Raw genomic sequence first — 17,367 nt, 5'->3', positions numbered from 1 at the left:
CGTCTGCGGGGCTCGGTGCTGCCTGCGCCTGCTCAGAGACTCCAGCCAGGTCAGAGCGGGCTGGGCTAGGGAACCGTATGCTGACCGCTGCCCTGGCAAGAGATCTGGCTCTGGGCCGGCTCCTCGAGGCTGCCAGGCTCCTGAGAAGCCCACGGGCGCAGAGGGAACGGCTCAGAGAGGAATATCATTGCTGTCTTGACTGTGCACGTGATAAGCAGAGACGGACCGCAAAGGCTGATCTGCCCTGGCCATCCCCCCGCGGTAACATCCTGGACTTGTCTAGAAGACAGAGAAAGAGAACCTGGTGATTATCGAGAGCTTTCCCGTACGTTATCTGGCAAGTGACCTGAAGAAGTTTAAATGGTCTGAAGGAGCCAAACGAAATTACACCAAGAACTTTACTGGTAACACCTTTTTAATAGGTCAAAGTAACTGTACGGTTCATTATATTCTTCCTGAGAATAATTTATATCCCCCGACAAACTAAAGGGAGGGCATATTTTTCAAAATTATTTAACAGAATGAATGGTGTAACTGGACATCAAACGAAAACCGAATCTCTGCTTTGCTTAATTCTCCGCTGGGAAGACAGACATGATGAAGGGTTAGTCAGCTCCAGTGGCTGCGAGAGAGTCAACATGGCTTCAATCTTTCTTTATAAATTATATAAAACTGGAAAACAGGGTTGGTTCCAGAACCTCTTCTCAGCGCAGCTCGGAGGTGCTCTGGTACAAAGCATTTCTGCTTCCAAGAGAAGTAACATTGCTACAAAAAACTGGCACATTATTCTGGTGAAAAAAGACAAGGTTTTTAGTGTGTTCTACAGCTATCTTCCAACCAAATCTTCACATATCCGACAGGAAAGTAAAAGGCAGGAAAGACAAAAGGGTGGTTGTTTTTTTCTGAAACGACTCAAGTCTTCAAAATATAGCTCTGACATTCCTTCTCTTAAAGCGGTGCTAGCAGATGGCGACTCAAGAACGCTCTCCCAACAGAGACTGGAGTCTGGCCGCGGCTCCGCAGCTCGCCGAAGAATTCCCAGCCCCTCGGGTCTCCCGGCATTCTCCGCCCCGTCTCCCCGCCTCCCAACACATCGCCGGGCTGGTTCAGGTCCGCACACCACCGCCGGGGCTGCTTCCACGGAAACACCCTAACGTGAACACCATCTGTTCTTCAAGATTCTTAAAAGTGTCTCACGAATAATTTTCATTCTCAGAAAAATGCCACGTTTTGGATCCTGGACTTTTCTGAACGCCATGATTTAAAAAAAAAAGAAGAATAAAGAAAAGAAAGAGACAAAAAAACTGAACTCAAATCAAATGTGGTTAAACTGAAATGAAAGAGCTTTCAACCAGCTGTCAGTCACAGCCGTTGGCGCGGCGCGTGCCGGCGGCCGAGGACCCGGGCCCCTCATGCTGGTGGAAGGCCGGAGAACGTCCGCGGAGAGCGCCCTCAGTGCGGCCTCGTGGGCCCGAGCATCCGCAGTCTCGCTTGGTCAATGACGTCCAGCAAGTTTTTGGCGTCCACGGCCAGGGCGTGCGCAGCGGTCAGCATCTGCTTCTTATACTCCTGCTGGAGGCTGGTCATGACGCACTGCTGAGCCAGTTTCATCTTGTTGATGAGCTCGCCCAGGTCGGAGTTCAACAGCTTCTGGGCCATCTCGATCTGCAAGGGCGAGAGAGAGGTCAGGAGAGGAATGTCGCGTCCACTGTTCCTCGGGCACTGCCCGGAGAAGCAGCTTTCTTCTCCTTCAATCGCCGTGTGGTGGCACCTCAGAGGCCACGAGGCCCAGGGCCCTCCCGTCAGAGGGGGCAACAGGAGAGCTGCTGAGGTCGACCAGGCGGCGGCTGCCAGTTGACAGAGACACCCGGCTCTGGACTCACAACCGTGTCTCAGGCTCACACCCCTTCTCCTGGGTGAGAGGCGACCCCGAACTGCTGGGAAGTGGGAGCAGGGCCGCGGAGCCAGAAGAGGCCGCGCGGAGGGTCAGCCCTCTGCCTCCGCGTCTCAGAACCTTCCTCATCTGTTCAAGCAGAAACGTTCACTGCCGAGCGCACATACACGAGCCCTCGGTGTGCAAACACACGAGTGCGTCAGACACACCTGGGCTCAGTCGAGTGTGGAACCACGCACAACTCCCTCGAACACACTGGGACAAATCCCACAACAGGACCAGGATCCCCCTTTGTTCTGAGGGGAAGTTGTTTGAAATTGGCCTCGACTGTACGAGGAGGCTGGCTTCGTCTGAGGAGGGCCTCACGGGCCCCGCCGAGTCACCTCCATCCTGCTGACCGTGCCTGTAAGGAGGCCGAAGAGATTTTGGGGAAGGGGAACACCATCCTCCACGTGGGTGTTCTAGAAAGAGCGTGCTGGCGGCAAAGTGTGGACGTGGAATGGAGGGGCAGGAAAGCCAGAGGCAGAGAGGGCAGCTCAGAGGCTGTTGTGGGAACCAAGGGACGAGGGCACGGGGACAGTGAGGACGGAGAGGCCAGGCCCAGGCTGAGACACAATGACGCGGGCGGGCGGCTGCTCGTCCGTGTGCGTGGGCGCGCGGGGCTCCCAGGCGCAGGCATGGCCAGTGCAGGGTCCCGCCGACCGCGGAAGCGAGCCGGGAGCAGCCGTGTCCTGCGGGAGGCGGGCACCCACTGCACGGCTGAGATCCCACCGAGAGCACAGAGCCAGACGCACCGGACAGCGACCTGTGCACGTGCTGCAGAGCCCCAGAGAAGCTGCCAACTGGAAGGCGTGCGTGTTGGCCGCCCATGCGGCCCCGGGGGTCAGCCACATTCAGCGCAGGGGGAGGAGGAGCCAGGACTGGGGGAGCAGGGTGGCCGGCGGCCCCCGCGGCAGCTGCGAGAGGGGATGGGGATGGGCTGCTCTCTGAGGGCGCACGTGGGGGGGGGAAGGAGGGAGGCAGATCAAAGAAAGCTCCTCTCCTTAATTCAGATATGTATGGGAGCGCGAGCTGTGCAGAAGAATCAGGGCAGATGGAGAGTTTATGTCAGGCTTTATCAGCTAAAGGAATATTTTTGAAATGGTTTCACCAAAACATTTACTTGTTAGGATACGATTTTCTTATCTCTGGCATACGGAACTTCTCTACTGTTTGGAAAATTCTGAAAAATCTGAAGATCAATTAAAGTCCCAATGAAGCAGAGGACTGAGCTAACGTCCTAACGGGCTAGAAATCTACAATTCCACAAAGCAAGCAGTCAGGCATTTTCCAAAATGGTTCCGGTGGTTTCGTGCAGGTGAACGGATGCCCTTTGCAAAGGCAGCGTGGAGGGGTGCCGGGCCAGGTCCATCGAGACGGGCATCACCGGGCCACCAGGAGCCTCAGACGCCAAGTCCCAAGGGGCACTCAGCCTCCATCTGATTGGCAGGAAACCTCAATCATTGCAGAACACCCCTCAACTCCACTTGGGGAATAAACACTGTCGGGTAACTGGCCATATTCTTCCAAAATGCTGGCAGCGGAAAGACAAGAGTCTGAAGGACCTGCTCCAGGCCAAAGCAGACTACCAGACAGGCGTGTGGGGTCGGGCAGGACATACAGCCCTGCTGCCTTGAACTAGAGGGTGAGGCAACTGGACACACTGCCCAAGCGGACCGCGCAGGGGTGCAGACGGCCCAGCTGTCCAAACCCTCCAGATCAGAGAACAGCCTCCTGATGGGAGAAATGAACAGAGGGTAAGAAGCCTGACACACGTGACCTACTCTCACACGGTTCAGAGAACAGAGGCTGCGGGTGTGGACAGAGACAGAGAGTGTGGGAAATGTTAAAAGCCAGTGAAACTGGGCTGAGGACGTTCGGGAATTCTCTGCACGGTTCTCCCAATTTTTCTTTCAGTTTGGCATCACTTCAAACAGACACTAAGACGACGCAGGAGAAGAGCCCCGCTGGGCTGCAGGGCTGGACGGTAGGAGAGTGGACGCAGGAGCAGGAGGGAAGGGGAGCGGGAAGGGGGAGCAGCACGTGTGGCCCGGGGGCTGCACACTTCTGGAGGCCGGGGAGCACCCCGGAAACCGGCATGGCTGGGAGCATTCGTAAAACAAGGCAGGTGTGTCTGCTCATTTGTTTGTCAGCACATGATGCAAAATGGCCAAAAATAGCAAAAATGAGATTATCGCCGAGAGACAGTATTTTGGGTCAACTTTGAATTCCTCAAAAAAATTTTAAAATGCAAGTTTTAAGGCACTTTTTGTCACTGCTTTATGTGGGAAACCAGCATCATTTGCAAACTATAATATTTTTCAGAAAATTCAAGGGAGGAGGGCAGGCTGCCCCTCTCAGCTCATTTCCACTGTCCTCTGGCCCCTACCTGAGGTGGTGCTGAAGGATCTGGCCCGCACCCAGCTCTGCACCGGCGCTCCCCGCCGTCCCCACAGCCTCCCGTCCTTCGGGCTCCCACCGCCCCCAGCTTAGGAGCAGGCAGCGGGGGCGTGGATCTAACCAGCCCAGCGGGTACCCCTCCACCCTGCCTCCAAGGCGCAGGGCCGCAAGTCGGTGGGCGCGCCGCACCCGAGGCCCCCGGCTGGGAGGTCGTGATTTCCGAGCAGCTGGAGCACCCCAGCCAGCCCCGAGCCCCGGCCATGTCCCGGCCGCTCCGTCAGCGCCAGGTCCTACCTCTCGGTGAGTGCTGGCTGGCAGGACCGGAAGGGTCTCGTCCACGGTGGCCAGTAATGTCCGCAGGGCCAGGCCGACTTCCTAGGAGACAAGCCACACCAGGGATCAGAACACGCGCAAAGGGCTTTCACACCAGGAGCAAAGGCTCCTCTCCGTTACGGGGCTGTCTCGTTCCCAACACTTGAAAGAAAATTACTGAACTTCTTTTCCTCAGTATTGACTCTGATCTGAAGTGATCAGGCGTTTCCCCAAAGACGGGGTTCTCAGAACGCTCAGTTTGGTCCCTGACGGAATGGGAGTCAGCCTTAAAGAGAGGGACATTCTGACACCTGTGGCGGCGTGGACGAACCTGCCCAACACTGTGCTCAGGACATGAGCCCATCCCCAACGGAGAGATACAGGATGACACCATTCCCCCTCTCAACTCTGCATCCTGGAGGCCCCGTGTTCACGGGGACAGGGAGCAGATGGGGCGCCCGGGACGGGGGAGGGGCACCGCTGTTTGCAAGGTGAGAAGAGTTTTGGAGATTAGTTCTCTAACAATGTGATTGTAGGTAACACCGTGGCGGGCTGACGGGTGGCAAGGATGGTACATTTTACATTCGGTGTATCTTACCACACTTTAAAAAAGTGTGTTCAGTGGGGCACCTGGGGGCTCAGTCATTAAGCATCTGCCTTCAGTTCAGGTCATGGTCCCAGGGTCCTGGGATCGAGCCCCACATCAGGCTCCCTGCTCGGTGGGAATACAAATTCTCCCTTTCCCACCCACCCTGCTTGTGTTTCCTCTCTCACTGTGTCTCTGTCAAATAAATAACAAAATATATATATAAAAAAAAAAGTGTGTTCAAGGGTATGTTCCAGAAATAGAGGCTGAAAGCAAAGCTTCATAGCACCCTTTGAGCTGCAGAGCCCCTGAGCTGGCACACGCCAGTGGACCCTGTCCCGGGGGCACCTAGCCTCCCTCAGAGCTGCCAGCACTCCTTCCGGGACGCCAGGCCCCTGAGCGCAGCGTGGAAAGGTGAAACTGGTGTTGAGTATTTTCATTTTGTGAGCACATATGCACCTGCCCCTCAGCGGAAGAAAACAGAACAGATAAATCCCTCGACGTCCCTCTCCATGGCGCCCCCCGCCCCCCTCCCCGGGGCGGCACGTGAAGGTCAAGTGCTCTCCTTGAGCGCTGGTGCTCCTGCAGCAGAGCCACATGTCCCGAAGGTGCACACACAGCACCGGTCTGCACACGTTCACACTTCACGGCGACGGCATCACACCACAGCCTGGGGTGACGCCATCCCGCTGCTTGATTTTTTCATGCAAGACCCTAAGCGTGAGCAGGGACTGTTAAAGCCTGCGCTGCCCCAAGCACCAGGGCTGGGATGGTCGTTTGGTCAGACTTAACTTGGGCATGTGCGGTGCCTTCACGCTCAAGTCTGGAAGCATCGGGTCTGACCCGCGGCTTCCATGATTTTAACAACATTTCCTCGGGACGCAGGGGTGGGTTTTACCTTCACCATGGGAACGTACTCCTCTGGTGGGGCTGGCTGGATCTTGCTGGACATTTCGATGACAGCCTTCACCAGGCCCGTCACGTTCTCGTACACCCTGTCGTTGGACCGGTCCAGGTTGGCAGTGGGCGGGGGGCTGATTTCCTGGGGCTGAAGCTGCAACACAGAAGCTGTTACGCCCCCAGTAGCCACAAGGTGGTGGCACCTCACCGCGGCCGGGTTCGAGGGGGTCTTTAAAAGAGATCAGAGCTGATCACAATTGATTGGCTTGTCTGTAGGGATACAGCTCGCGGGGAGGATGACAGTCAAGTAATTCATCCGAGGGACAAGTGAACGAGGCAATCGTTTTTTGTGACTTTGAGCTCAGTTAAAGGAAAGGAAGTGGAATCACACGCATGACATTAAAAGCCCCAGATTCTTTCAGAGCAGTGATTCGAGGCCCCCCAGAATCATCCACCGAGAGAGAGAGTTCATGTAGTCTGCGTCTGCGATTTCACAGGAAGCTGGCTGGGGGCTCAAGCGTCCTGTGTTAGGACTCTAATCCTGCTTAGTTATGTGGCTCGGCGTAGCCGCCTTCAGACCACATCAGGGACACGTGTGTTCCTTTCACGACTGAAACAAGAGGACAGATACGAGCCTCGTGAAGCAGACCCGACTGCACCGCGCTGCAAGAGCGAGGGCGTTGGCAGTGTCGCCAGGAACCCCATGGTGCACACGCCTGTGGCTGGGCCTCGGCTCGTCACTGGGCCATTGGAGCAAGGGGGACCTGAAGGAGCTCTTGGGCACACGCCCACCCCAGCACCCGGCACAGAGACCCCGACCGAAGTCACCCACGAGAAGCCGAGCACTGAAGGCTGGTGAGCACCCGGCCCACGGAACGTGTCCAACGGCATCTCAAAGGTCACATGGGTAACACTGGGCACAGAAAGGGCTGTCCAGGTCTATTTTAAGGAAACCAGAGTGCAGTACAAAATCGTGGCTGTCTGCCCATGGGTCTGGGGACAAGCGCTCAGCCTAAACTCCTAGGTGCCCACTTTGAACCTCTGACTCTGTCCGAGGAACCTGGAGCCCATTGTTCAAGTCTGGTTCGAGACAGCCACAGACAGGAAGTCAGTCCCTGCACAGAGGCTCGTGCCTCACTCTCTGGCAAGTAAAGACCTTGTCTCTGGGGACAGGCCAAGCCAAGGTGCCCTCCCCAGGCTTCCTGATTTCTGCCCCAGAGTCACATGCAGAGCACCAGGAGTGAAGGAGTGGGACAGACACACAGACATCATGTGCTTACCCTCCATGGCTATTGTTGAACGGGAGGTGAGGAAAAGTTAGAGAAATTTATCAGAGAAAGGGAAAAAAGAAAAACAGTATTAATAAAGGCAGCAGACAAAACCCACAAAAACACACGAGCAGCACCAAAAGGAGCGGGTCTGAGCCTGCCTGGGAGCCACCCCTCGGCTCCCTGGTCATCCAGGCACCACGGCCGGGTGCTCGGTCCAGGGTGCCGGCGCCCTGCCACGCGCCATGCTTGTCTTCAGGAAGTAAATGACGACAACAATATGCAAAGCCCGAGAGGGACAACCCAGTGGCCATGCGAGAAGCAAGCGTTAGGGGTCCTCAGAGAGAAGAGGCCTTGAGATGCGCTTGACATGCCTGGGAACTGCCCTTCGGGCTTCTGGGCCACCGGGAGAGACTGTCCCGCCCCGCGCCCCACACCCAGCCCCTGGCGTCCTCGGAAGCAGGCCTTGCCATTAGCTAGCCCGCAATACAAGATCCCTGGCTTCAGGCTGAGTGTGTACAGGCATCAGGAGCTTAGTTGAAAAACAAAAACAGAACAAAGAAAACAACCCTTCTTTTGAGCCAAGTCTTACCTTTCAAGCTCCTTTATTTCAAACTTAGAAGTTTTATTTAATGTTTTTTTCCTCTACAGTTTCCACCAAGACTACCCTATCGTAACTTAAAAGACCAAGTTAACTGGGGAAAGGCGGCTCTCTTGCCCCCTCCTCGGCTCTGCCTGAAACAGGTGTAGCCTTTGGTATAGGAGTTCAGCAGAATTTTAAATGTCAAGTCCAACCTTCCACAGTGAGCGTCCCTGCATTAGAAAGAGGGAGATCACTCCTACCACTTCACTCAAGAGAGGACATCCCTGTCTCTCCCTTTCTCCTCTGAGAGTCACACATGGCCCTGTGACGAACTCGGCACGATGTGCCACTTCAGGCTGGCCCGACACAGAGGCCCAGCTTCCGCAGCAGGTGCCACAGGTGGGGCTCCATCAGGAAGACCCGAGGCCATTTGGGGCTCCCGGAGGCAAAGGCTGCCTTATGCTAACCTAGTTAAAGCTTCTGTTCTTCTGTGTGTGTTCTGGGCGGGCCACAGAAGCTCTGTCCCAGTGCCTCCAGCCACTCTGCACAGTAACACCCCCAAACCCAAAGCATAGTTTCCTGCTTCCTGGGGCTCGCCGACTTGGAGGCTCCTTGGCAAGCAGCTGGGGTAGAGCGCCACGCCCCGGAGACACACACAGTTCCAACCACTTCAGCGGTGCTTCAAGCAATCCAGAAATGAGACAAATTCACCAAGGAGAAACCCAGATGGGCTTCTGATTAATGTTATCTGGATGAACTTGAGTCACGCCTAGAGACCAGCACGTCTGTATTAAACTGGTATTGTTCTTTGAGGCTGAAGTCAGTGAGCTCTACGGAACAGAAGGGTAAGAAAGAACTAGAAACACAGACTTCATACTTATTATTATTGTTATTTTTAGGTAGGCTCCACATGCAGCATGGAACCCCAGGAATTTACGACCCTCAGATCAAGAGTCAGACACCTAACCACCGAGTCACCTAGGCACCTCTGCTTCATACTTACTATCAAAGAAAACGTTGCTTAATACATTTTATGGGGCAACTGGGTAGCTCAGTTGGTTGAGCGTCTGCCTTCAGCTCAGGTCATGATCCCAGAGTCCCGGGATTGAGTCCCGCATTGGGCTCCCAGCTCTGTGGGGAGTCTGCTTCTCCCTCTGACCTTCTCCCCCTCATGCTTTCTCTCTCATATAAATAAAATCTTAGAAACATGCACTTTAGGTAAGTATGCTGTATCCATCATGATTTCTCCTTGCTTAACACCCTCCTTGAGGGGATTTTCCAATTACATTCATTCATGCTATTACAAACGTACCGGCAAACACACGTCACATTCTAAGCTGGTATCTGAGCGTTTCTCAGGTTAGCTTTTCCTTATAATACAAGCCATTTTGAAAATTTGCTCTTGTGGCTCATGTAAATGACAAACTTCATTAACCTAATTTCTCCCTCTTCCCTTTTTAAATTTATGCCAAGAAACCCCATTAGGAAGGGCTGTGTCCCCCCCCTTTGCTCCCCCGAGCTGGGAGCCACCAGATGCCAGGCCCCGGGCCGAGTTCCAGACCAGTGCTCTGGTGTCCAGGGGTGCTGACCAGTGGCACTCAGAGCAGGGGTGCCTCTGGCCCAGTGGGGCCTGGGCTGCACCCCTCAGGGGGCAGCTGGGTCTATCCAGGGCCAGCCCGTTCACTCCCTGCTCACCGCCCCTCTGGGCCAGAGATGGCATTTCTCTCCACCTAGAGCCTCCTCTCTTCTCTCTGGGAACCCCCAGCCAGCTTGCTAAATGCTAGCTCAGCTAGGGAGCCTGTAACCTTGACTCTGCCCTTTCACCTCTGCGAACCCTGCTGTCTCGTGTGAAAAGTGGGAACAATATTGCCACCGGCAATCCTGTGAGGCTAACGTGAGGACAGGTTCCGTCACAGCGTCACAGCACCTGCTACAGGGAGGCACTCCAGGAGCCCGGTTAGTAGTCAGACAAAGTTGCTTTTAACCAGTAACATCGTTACCAGAATTTATGACCCAATCCGATGCAGGAGGCACCTTTCTAACCTCCTCTAAGAAAAAAAAGCGGTCAATTAAACCAACACGTCACCCTGATTTTAGAGATACTAAAATGTACAAAAAAGGTATATCAGAATTAAGAAATAAGACATATTTTGAGAATTGACTGATCTCTCAAAGAAGAGCAGAGAGATCCTCTCATTAAATGGGCAAGAGAGAGAACCCTTGCCTTTGCTTCTCGCAGAGGAGCGCTGCTTCCGAGGGACCCAGAGGCCAACATGGCAGGGGCAGCGAAGGCCAGGGTGGGGGGCAGCCAGGAGTGGTGACGCACAGCAGGGTGGCGTTCCCGAGGCGAGAAGCAACTGTAGCCATCCCTGCCTGAGCCGCACGCCCCCCCCCGCCCCCCCCCCCGGCACGCCCGTCCCCAGGGCCGGCCGCGCGGTCCGTGCTGCCACTATCAATGCTGTCCTTGCCCCAGGTGGAACGTGGTGGCCGTTTTCCACCGAGCCCTACGGACACACTTAAGAGCAAAGTGAGCCCGCATTAGAGCTCCTTTCCCGAGGCGTCTGGATTTACTAAAGCCATCCCAGCACTTCACTCCCAAAGAACATTCTGTCTGATAAGAGGAAACCCTATCTAGAAGTTGGGCTCTAGCTGAGGCCCGAGACTCTCACGTGAAAGCAAACCAGGCAGGTCATGCTCCCATCAAGCTTGTCCCTGACTCTCGGAGGAGTGTGGAGCCCGAGCAGACGGGCGCCTGGGACCCGCAGCAGCGCCGCTCTGTTCCTTCCGCCCCAGTGCTGGTTCCAGATCACTGACCCCAGAGGGAGAGGCCCCACAGAGCCCTGAGCAGAGCTCGGGCTCAGATGCCTACCTTGACACCCTCGTTGTAACTGTCCCCGGGGCTGCTGAGGCTGGCAAGGCTGCCCAGGTGACCGGGGGCCCCAGGCCGTGGCGGTTTCTTTGGCGGAGCTGCAGGATCTGGTGAATGGGGAGCGTCCGTTAAGCGCAGCACGATCACACGGAACAGAAACACCCCCTCGACACCCAGCACGAGTCCCGTTACCGCAGAGACACTCCTCTCAGGGCACGCTACCGAGGCGTCCCTGATGTGCTGGAGCAGGGAGCTCTGTTCTCCAATATTCCAGCCATCAGCTGAGCTCGGTAAACATCATACTTGCTTTGGCCCGTGGAGGGAAAAGTGTTAAATAATCATGAGGTGTTCTAACGCTAAGAAACTCCACACGTTTAAAACCTGCTCCCTTTAATAAATTATAAAAGCTTCTTGATAATTCGTTCCTTCACTTACCTGGTTTCCCCACAGGCTGATAGATGTGCTGGTTTCCAGTCTGTGGGAAAAGCAGAGCTCGGTGAGCCCGCCAGCCCACACCGCGGGCACGGCCTTCCCTCCCTCCCCTCCCCTGCTGTCCCTCGCACGCACGTGTGTGTGAAATGCTGGGTTCAAAGACCCACACAATGGGGGGCTGCCTTCGAGGCCTCACTGGGGGTGGGGGTTTAAAACCGCTAGAATGCCAGCGGCTGTGGGAAGAGGGCTCTGACAGAAGCAAGTGTGGGACGGTATGGGAACACGGACGGGAGTCGTCACAGGCAGTTTAGAATTTCCTTTAAAAAAACGACACCCACGGGTGCCGCCAGTTCACGTCCCAGGAGTGCGAAATCCAGGCCTCTGCGGCGTCTGCGTCCCTTGCTGGGGAAGCTGCCTCATAGCCCCAGGACGTTCTCCTCACAGGGAGGGGTACAGTCGGGACAGTGATCCTGGGAGGCTTGGTGGCACTGGGGCATTCTGGATGCCTATGTTGTCACTGTCACCCAAGCCCGTGTGTGGGAACAAGCCAAAGCGCGAGCCCAGGACTCCCACCCCGGGTGCGGGACAAAGGCTGCCCCCCTGGAGGCCGCTCTGCCGTGGGCTGTCCCAGCTGCGCTCTGCAAACAACCTATTCTAGGGCAACTAAACGGAAAGAAATCTCTTTAGAACCACATTCTAGGGGTGCCTGGGTGGCTCAGTCGTTAAGTGTCAGGATCCCAGGGTTCTGGGATCGAGCCCCACATCAGGCTCCCTGCTCAGTGGGGAGCCTGCTTCTCCCTCTCCTGCTTCCCCTGCTTGTGCTCCCCCCCTCCCTGTGTCTCTCCGTCAAATAAGTAAATAAATAAAATCTAAACAAAATGAAACATACTCTACTTCTGAAGAGACTTACCTTGCTTAATTTAAAATAATAAACTAGCTAAAAATATATATATTTCCAGGTGCTCTACTTTCTGCCGTGAAGAGACGCACTTCTGTAAAACGTGAGGACGGAGCGCGCACACGGTTAAAACCGCTCCCCGGCCGGAAGCACACAAGCTGTCCCCACACTTTCACAGCCGAGCTTCGAGGCTCCCAGACGCTAGAGCCGGTTAGTGTGAAGGATGAGGACTCCTTACCGCTGACTCGGTGCAGCTCTCCCTGGCCAGCCTAGCCAACCTGACAGTTGCCGAACACCTGCTTTGTTCCGGACACAGAACAAGCGCCCTCCCACCCCTGCCCATGGAGTGGCCAGTGTAACACAGGCAGCACAGTGACAGCAGGTGCACACGACAGCATGTCGCCAAGCCTGGTGGCAAAGGAACACGGGGTGGGGTGAGAGGGGAGGACACGGCAGGTCTTGGGAAGATCAGGCCTTCTGAGAATGTGACCTTGGCACACACGGGGTGGGGGACTTGGGTGGGGGAAGCCGTGAAGAAATCTGGGAGGAGAGTGGCCCAGAGATGGGGGTCCCCCAGGAGGGGCAAGCAGCATGGGAGGAGCCAGGGCCAGGGGAGGTGGAGGGTGAGTGGGCTGGGAGAACCCCAGCCTGCAGCGGAGCAGTCCGTGAGCTTGGCTGTGCTCACTGATCCAGGCAGTAAAATGCGCACATTTAAAAAGACTCCAAACACAAAGAATTTTCTGGCTGATACCCAGGTTATAAGAAAATTCAACTAACTAGAAAATTCTATCATAAGGACATTCTGGATTGATTCAGCATGATGTACTGTTAGGCCATTCTACAGGTCGCTCTGGGAGGAAAGGCACGGGCGAGTCCCTACTTGCGGAAGTCGGACGGATGTGTGCAGTCGGTTGCCTTCTGTCCTCCGGCCTATTTAGCTACTGGCCCTGGACCTCGGAGAAGACTCGATTTGAAGTAGGCAAGAGCTAGTGAACAAGCCATAATACCTGGCTACTGGAACCTGACCCCCAACAACTTGCATGAAAAGCGAAAACCATTTGGATTTTCAAAATAACATGGATGTTGACAGCAGGTTCACCTTGTGACGACCCCCGCCCCCACCCAGGCACGTGGATGAGGTGTATTATCAGAAAACCAGAGCCCTGAACAGTTCAACGACTTCTCCCTGAAGCCACGGCCCATTTTCCAAATGTTAAGTTGGAGCATTTCAAGAAGCAGGCCAAGTCAGACTGTTCCCTCAATTCAGCACAGGCCAGCAGAGGGAAGAGCAGAACGGTCACAGTGTGCCACCGGCCTCCTGGCAGGAAGCGACCACAACCTGAACCACACCCCTCGCAGGGAGCCGTCGAGTTCGCCGGTGCACAGGCAGGGGTCTGGCACAGAGACAGGTCACCTTGAGCAAGTTTTCCATAAGCCTCGGTTTACCCCTTTGTAGGGTGCGGACGGCAACAGGCCTGGGTCTCAGGGAGGCGGTATGAGGACAGCACTCAGCACAGCACCTTGCAGCACTAGGTACTTTTTCGTCAGCACTAAGCACTTCCGAGGCTGCCTAGGCCTGGGTGACAAGACCGCAAGCAGACCTGTCCCGTGTCATCCACTCCACGGAGCATTTCTCTAGAACCTTCTATCCACGTCTGATTCACTTCCTGATTCTCCCAGTCCATGTGCTTTCTGGGGGCCTGCTATTGCCACGTACTGAAACACATACCACCTCCCTTTTCTAACAGAACATCCCAGTCCCCTGAACAGGGTTTACCTTCACGCCAAGGCTCGGTCGTACCAAGTGAGGAGGACTAGTAGTTCACCTTTTCGATCTAAGGAAGGAGCTGTGTGTGTGGAACGTTCAATGGCAGGTGATGGGACTTCGTGCTCGTGAACCAGAGCCTACCGCGCCAGCACACTCTGACGGGAGGGGTCAGATCTTCCCATGCTGGTGACCAAGCACATACTCCGGGGGCCAGATCTCAGGGGCAGCTGGACTGCACAGCACGGGTTAGAGAAACTCCTGGTAGGTCACTCCACACGGTGCATCTCGGGGCTGGGTGAGGACCCAGCCTTGGGCACACAAGTAAGTGTGTTTGGAAGTAAACCCGGAAGCCCGGGGAGGCAGATGCTTTATCTCCACAGCTCCGCCGCATGGTGGCTCCAGCCTCTCTCCTGTCCTGGAAACTTCTTTACACGTTTAGAGAAATCTGCTTGTATTTTACTCAAACTTCTGCTAATGGAAATCTTAATGAAATGACTTAAACTACTCTCCCTAAAAGACTAGAGAATATTTCTAGCAGGCTTTAAACGTATTTCGAATAACCGTAAGCCAGCTCTTTAAAGAGAGTTTCAGGCACTTCCCCCTACAACACACGTAGGAAAAAAAAATCCTACACAAGTATCCTGTGACCATGGAAACGTATCAGCACACACTAGGAGTACAAACATGTAGCGAAGGACAGCTTACAGACGCTAGCAGCGCGCACACCGGTTTCTGGAGAGCACAGAGCCCGGGGAGCGTCGCACTGGGCTGCGCACGACAGCTTCCAGCCGTCTGGGCCAAAATGTTCGCTTTACTTAAAGAACGGATTCATGTGTTCCAGGCTATGAAGGTGAGTGAGAGTGGGTATTGTATACACAAAGCGATGCCCCCGTCCATCCTGGCAAGAACTCGACCGCTGCTTACCGGGCCCTGGAGGCTTCCGTCCTCCCTGTCAATACTGCCTCGAGAGAGCCGGACGTCAGGTTTCTAAAGCAGAGGAAACAAAACCAGACAGTTTCATTCCTGGTTGGAGAATCACGGACATATTCTGTATTCGGTTCCTTTTGCAAACAACATCATCGTCCCCTGAATAAGCACGGTTGAAAGTTCCCCAGTTTCAGAAAAATCCTCCAACCCCGTGATGCCAAACCCAGGTTAGTCATCCTGGCAAAGCCACATGTGCAGAGCGAAGAGGAGGGCTCTGCGGCCGCACGCAGCCCGGGAAAGCCTGTCTTCTCCGCTCCTCCTAGCGCCGCACGGGGTTTCTCCTGGACAGAGAGACCTCCGCCCCGGGCGCCGCTTCCGGCAGAGTGGGGCTCGTCTGTCCTCGCAGCAGAGTCCAGTCACGCCCACCGCATCCACGATTCAGAAACCGCGCGGATAAAGCTGGATCTACCATGAATAAGAGTACGTGAATTTCACGAACCCCCCAACAGACCAAGATGGTTACGTGCCGTCACGGTATAGCGCGTTAGGTCCACGCGCTGAAGCCCAGGATGTGTGGCGGCCTCCCGCCCGCCCGACACCCGCTCCATGGCCACGCAGACTCCTGCCTCCCCTTTGCCCATGTGCTCCGGCCCCAGACCCCTTCTTGGGGGGCACTTCCCAAGGCCTCTCCAGACAGGATGGCTCCTTTCTTGGTCTCTGCCAGTCTGCTGAATCTTACAGAGATCCTCTCCGTGGCAGGAATCCCGCAGTAATCACTTCCCCCATTCGACAGAGAACGTCTCCATGTCTGATCTGTCCTGTCCACCCTACACCTGCAAGGGCCCGGCACTGAGCACAGAGGACAGAACCCATAAGCGTTGGTGTGTGGCGGTGTAGTGGGGTGGGGGAAGTGCTGAGAAAGAAATGAGCTTTATGTGCCTTCTTACAAACGTCTGTTTACAAAAATGAAGACATGCCATAGAATCTTCTATCCTTTATGTAACATTATATAGTGGAAATTGGTCAAATCAGGTTAATAAGCTGCAGTACCCCACCCCCCAACGTGAGGGTTGTCACAAACGGAAATGGACAGTGAGGTGAACAGGCTCTGGCGTCAGGCAGCCTGGGGGTGGCTCAGGCTCCGGCCCTTTCAAAGCGAAGTGACCTGGGCCTTAGTTTTTTCTGCTTCGAAACAGCGCAGTCATGGTAGCTACTGCCTGGGCCTCACGGGAGGATTAGACGAATGAATACTACAGACCAAGCAGGCACCGCAGAGAGAGTCATGTGAAGAAAACCATTCTGTCTGCTGAATGCCACGGCCCTTTTCAAAATTTTGACTGTGTAAATAGGTTGTGGATGTAGACCTCTGTGTGGCAATGTTTGACGATGTCCCTGACTATTTCCCTAGCACAGGTTTCTAAGGATGGAATTTCTGAGTCAGAGGGTTCGAGCATCTGACAAATCCCGGCTCGAGCTGCCCAGCGGGCGCGCTGTCTGGCGTTACCGCTGACCAGAGGCTCTCTCCGGGCCTGCACCACTGCACTGCCATTGAAAACAGTTCAAGAAACAAAATACTGTATAGATCTGCGCTCCGTTCCTACACATTAGAACACTTCTGCTTCTTCACACCAGATGCCAGGCCCCGGGAGGACGGAGGCTATGGGCTGTCGGCTTCCCCTACTCTCTCTGTGACCAGGTAGGAACAGGACACGCAGGGGGGAGGAAATGCAGTCCCTGCACAACTGACCGTGAACAGGGGCCATGCCCCTTGGACAAGGCATCCAACCTCTCCAAACCCATCATTTCTCAGCTGGAAAAGGGGTAGTCGCCTCGTACAGTGACCATAAAGATTAAGTACGTGCTTGGGACAGTCACGTGCGTACTGGACATTCAGTAAGTACTTGCTCAAGGAATGCAGCAGTAAAAATGCAAGGGAGAGAAGATGTTTCACAGACGAGGAACTCCCGGCTCAGAAAGCAGAACTACAGGCACACGGTGGGGCTACAGCGCGGGGCTCCTGACGCCGAGGGAAAGCAGGTATCGCAGAAGATGGTCTATGCGGTCTCCGGGCGGTGATCCAAGCTGTGTCTACACCATGCTCTGGCGGATTAAGCCTGCAGTAGCGTTAGGTCTGAAACACCATGTACATACTTGCAGTCAAATGCTCTACCACGGAGCTATACCCCCCACCATGTACATACTTGAATTATAAGATACTTTGTTGCTAAAACATACCAACCGCATCACTGCCCGCCCCTTTCACCCGACGGTCTCTCCACAGCCTGTGACGCTGACGGCATCTCACCCACAGACGCTGCCTCCAAAGCCCGCGTCTGTCCTCTCAAACCTGGCTGTCGCCGTGCCGACTCGGGCCATGGAATGTTCTAGATCCTCTGTTGTCTTTCCCTGTCTTCATAGCCTCCATCTCTGGGAAGCGCATTCTCCGCTCCTCCCTGTGTGGCACCTCCTCAGCCGTGAGTTCGAGCCAGAG

At 55.0% G+C, this 17,367-nt stretch overlaps 1 protein-coding gene across 50 annotated transcripts in view; it reads right to left on the bottom strand.

Moving 5' to 3' along the window:
- Window positions 1–397: 397 nt before the first annotated feature.
- PTK2 (protein tyrosine kinase 2) overlaps window positions 398–17,367 on the bottom strand; it is a 247,100-nt gene continuing 230,130 nt past the window's right edge. For 43 of the 50 annotated variants that reach the window (XM_082720640.1, XM_082720644.1, XM_082720642.1 and 40 more), the window contains 6 exons: window positions 14,874–14,936; window positions 11,287–11,326; window positions 10,852–10,958; window positions 6,130–6,285; window positions 4,628–4,708; window positions 398–1,665 (listed from right to left, as the gene is read on the bottom strand). In XM_082720640.1, the coding sequence (XP_082576766.1) occupies window positions 1,453–1,665; window positions 4,628–4,708; window positions 6,130–6,285; window positions 10,852–10,958; window positions 11,287–11,326; window positions 14,874–14,936 (660 nt within the window). In that variant the 3' untranslated portion in view covers window positions 398–1,452. The remainder of the gene's footprint in view (window positions 1,666–4,627; window positions 4,709–6,129; window positions 6,286–10,851; window positions 10,959–11,286; window positions 11,327–14,873; window positions 14,937–17,367) is intronic. The other 7 variants (XM_082720664.1, XM_082720652.1, XM_082720674.1 and 4 more) reach the window with 1 other exon arrangement.

This window comes from Mustela nivalis (genome assembly GCF_964662115.1).
Source record: "Mustela nivalis genome assembly, chromosome: 2".
Classification (NCBI taxonomy): Eukaryota; Metazoa; Chordata; class Mammalia; order Carnivora; family Mustelidae; genus Mustela; species Mustela nivalis.
This window is presented reverse-complemented; position numbering and strand designations above follow the sequence as displayed.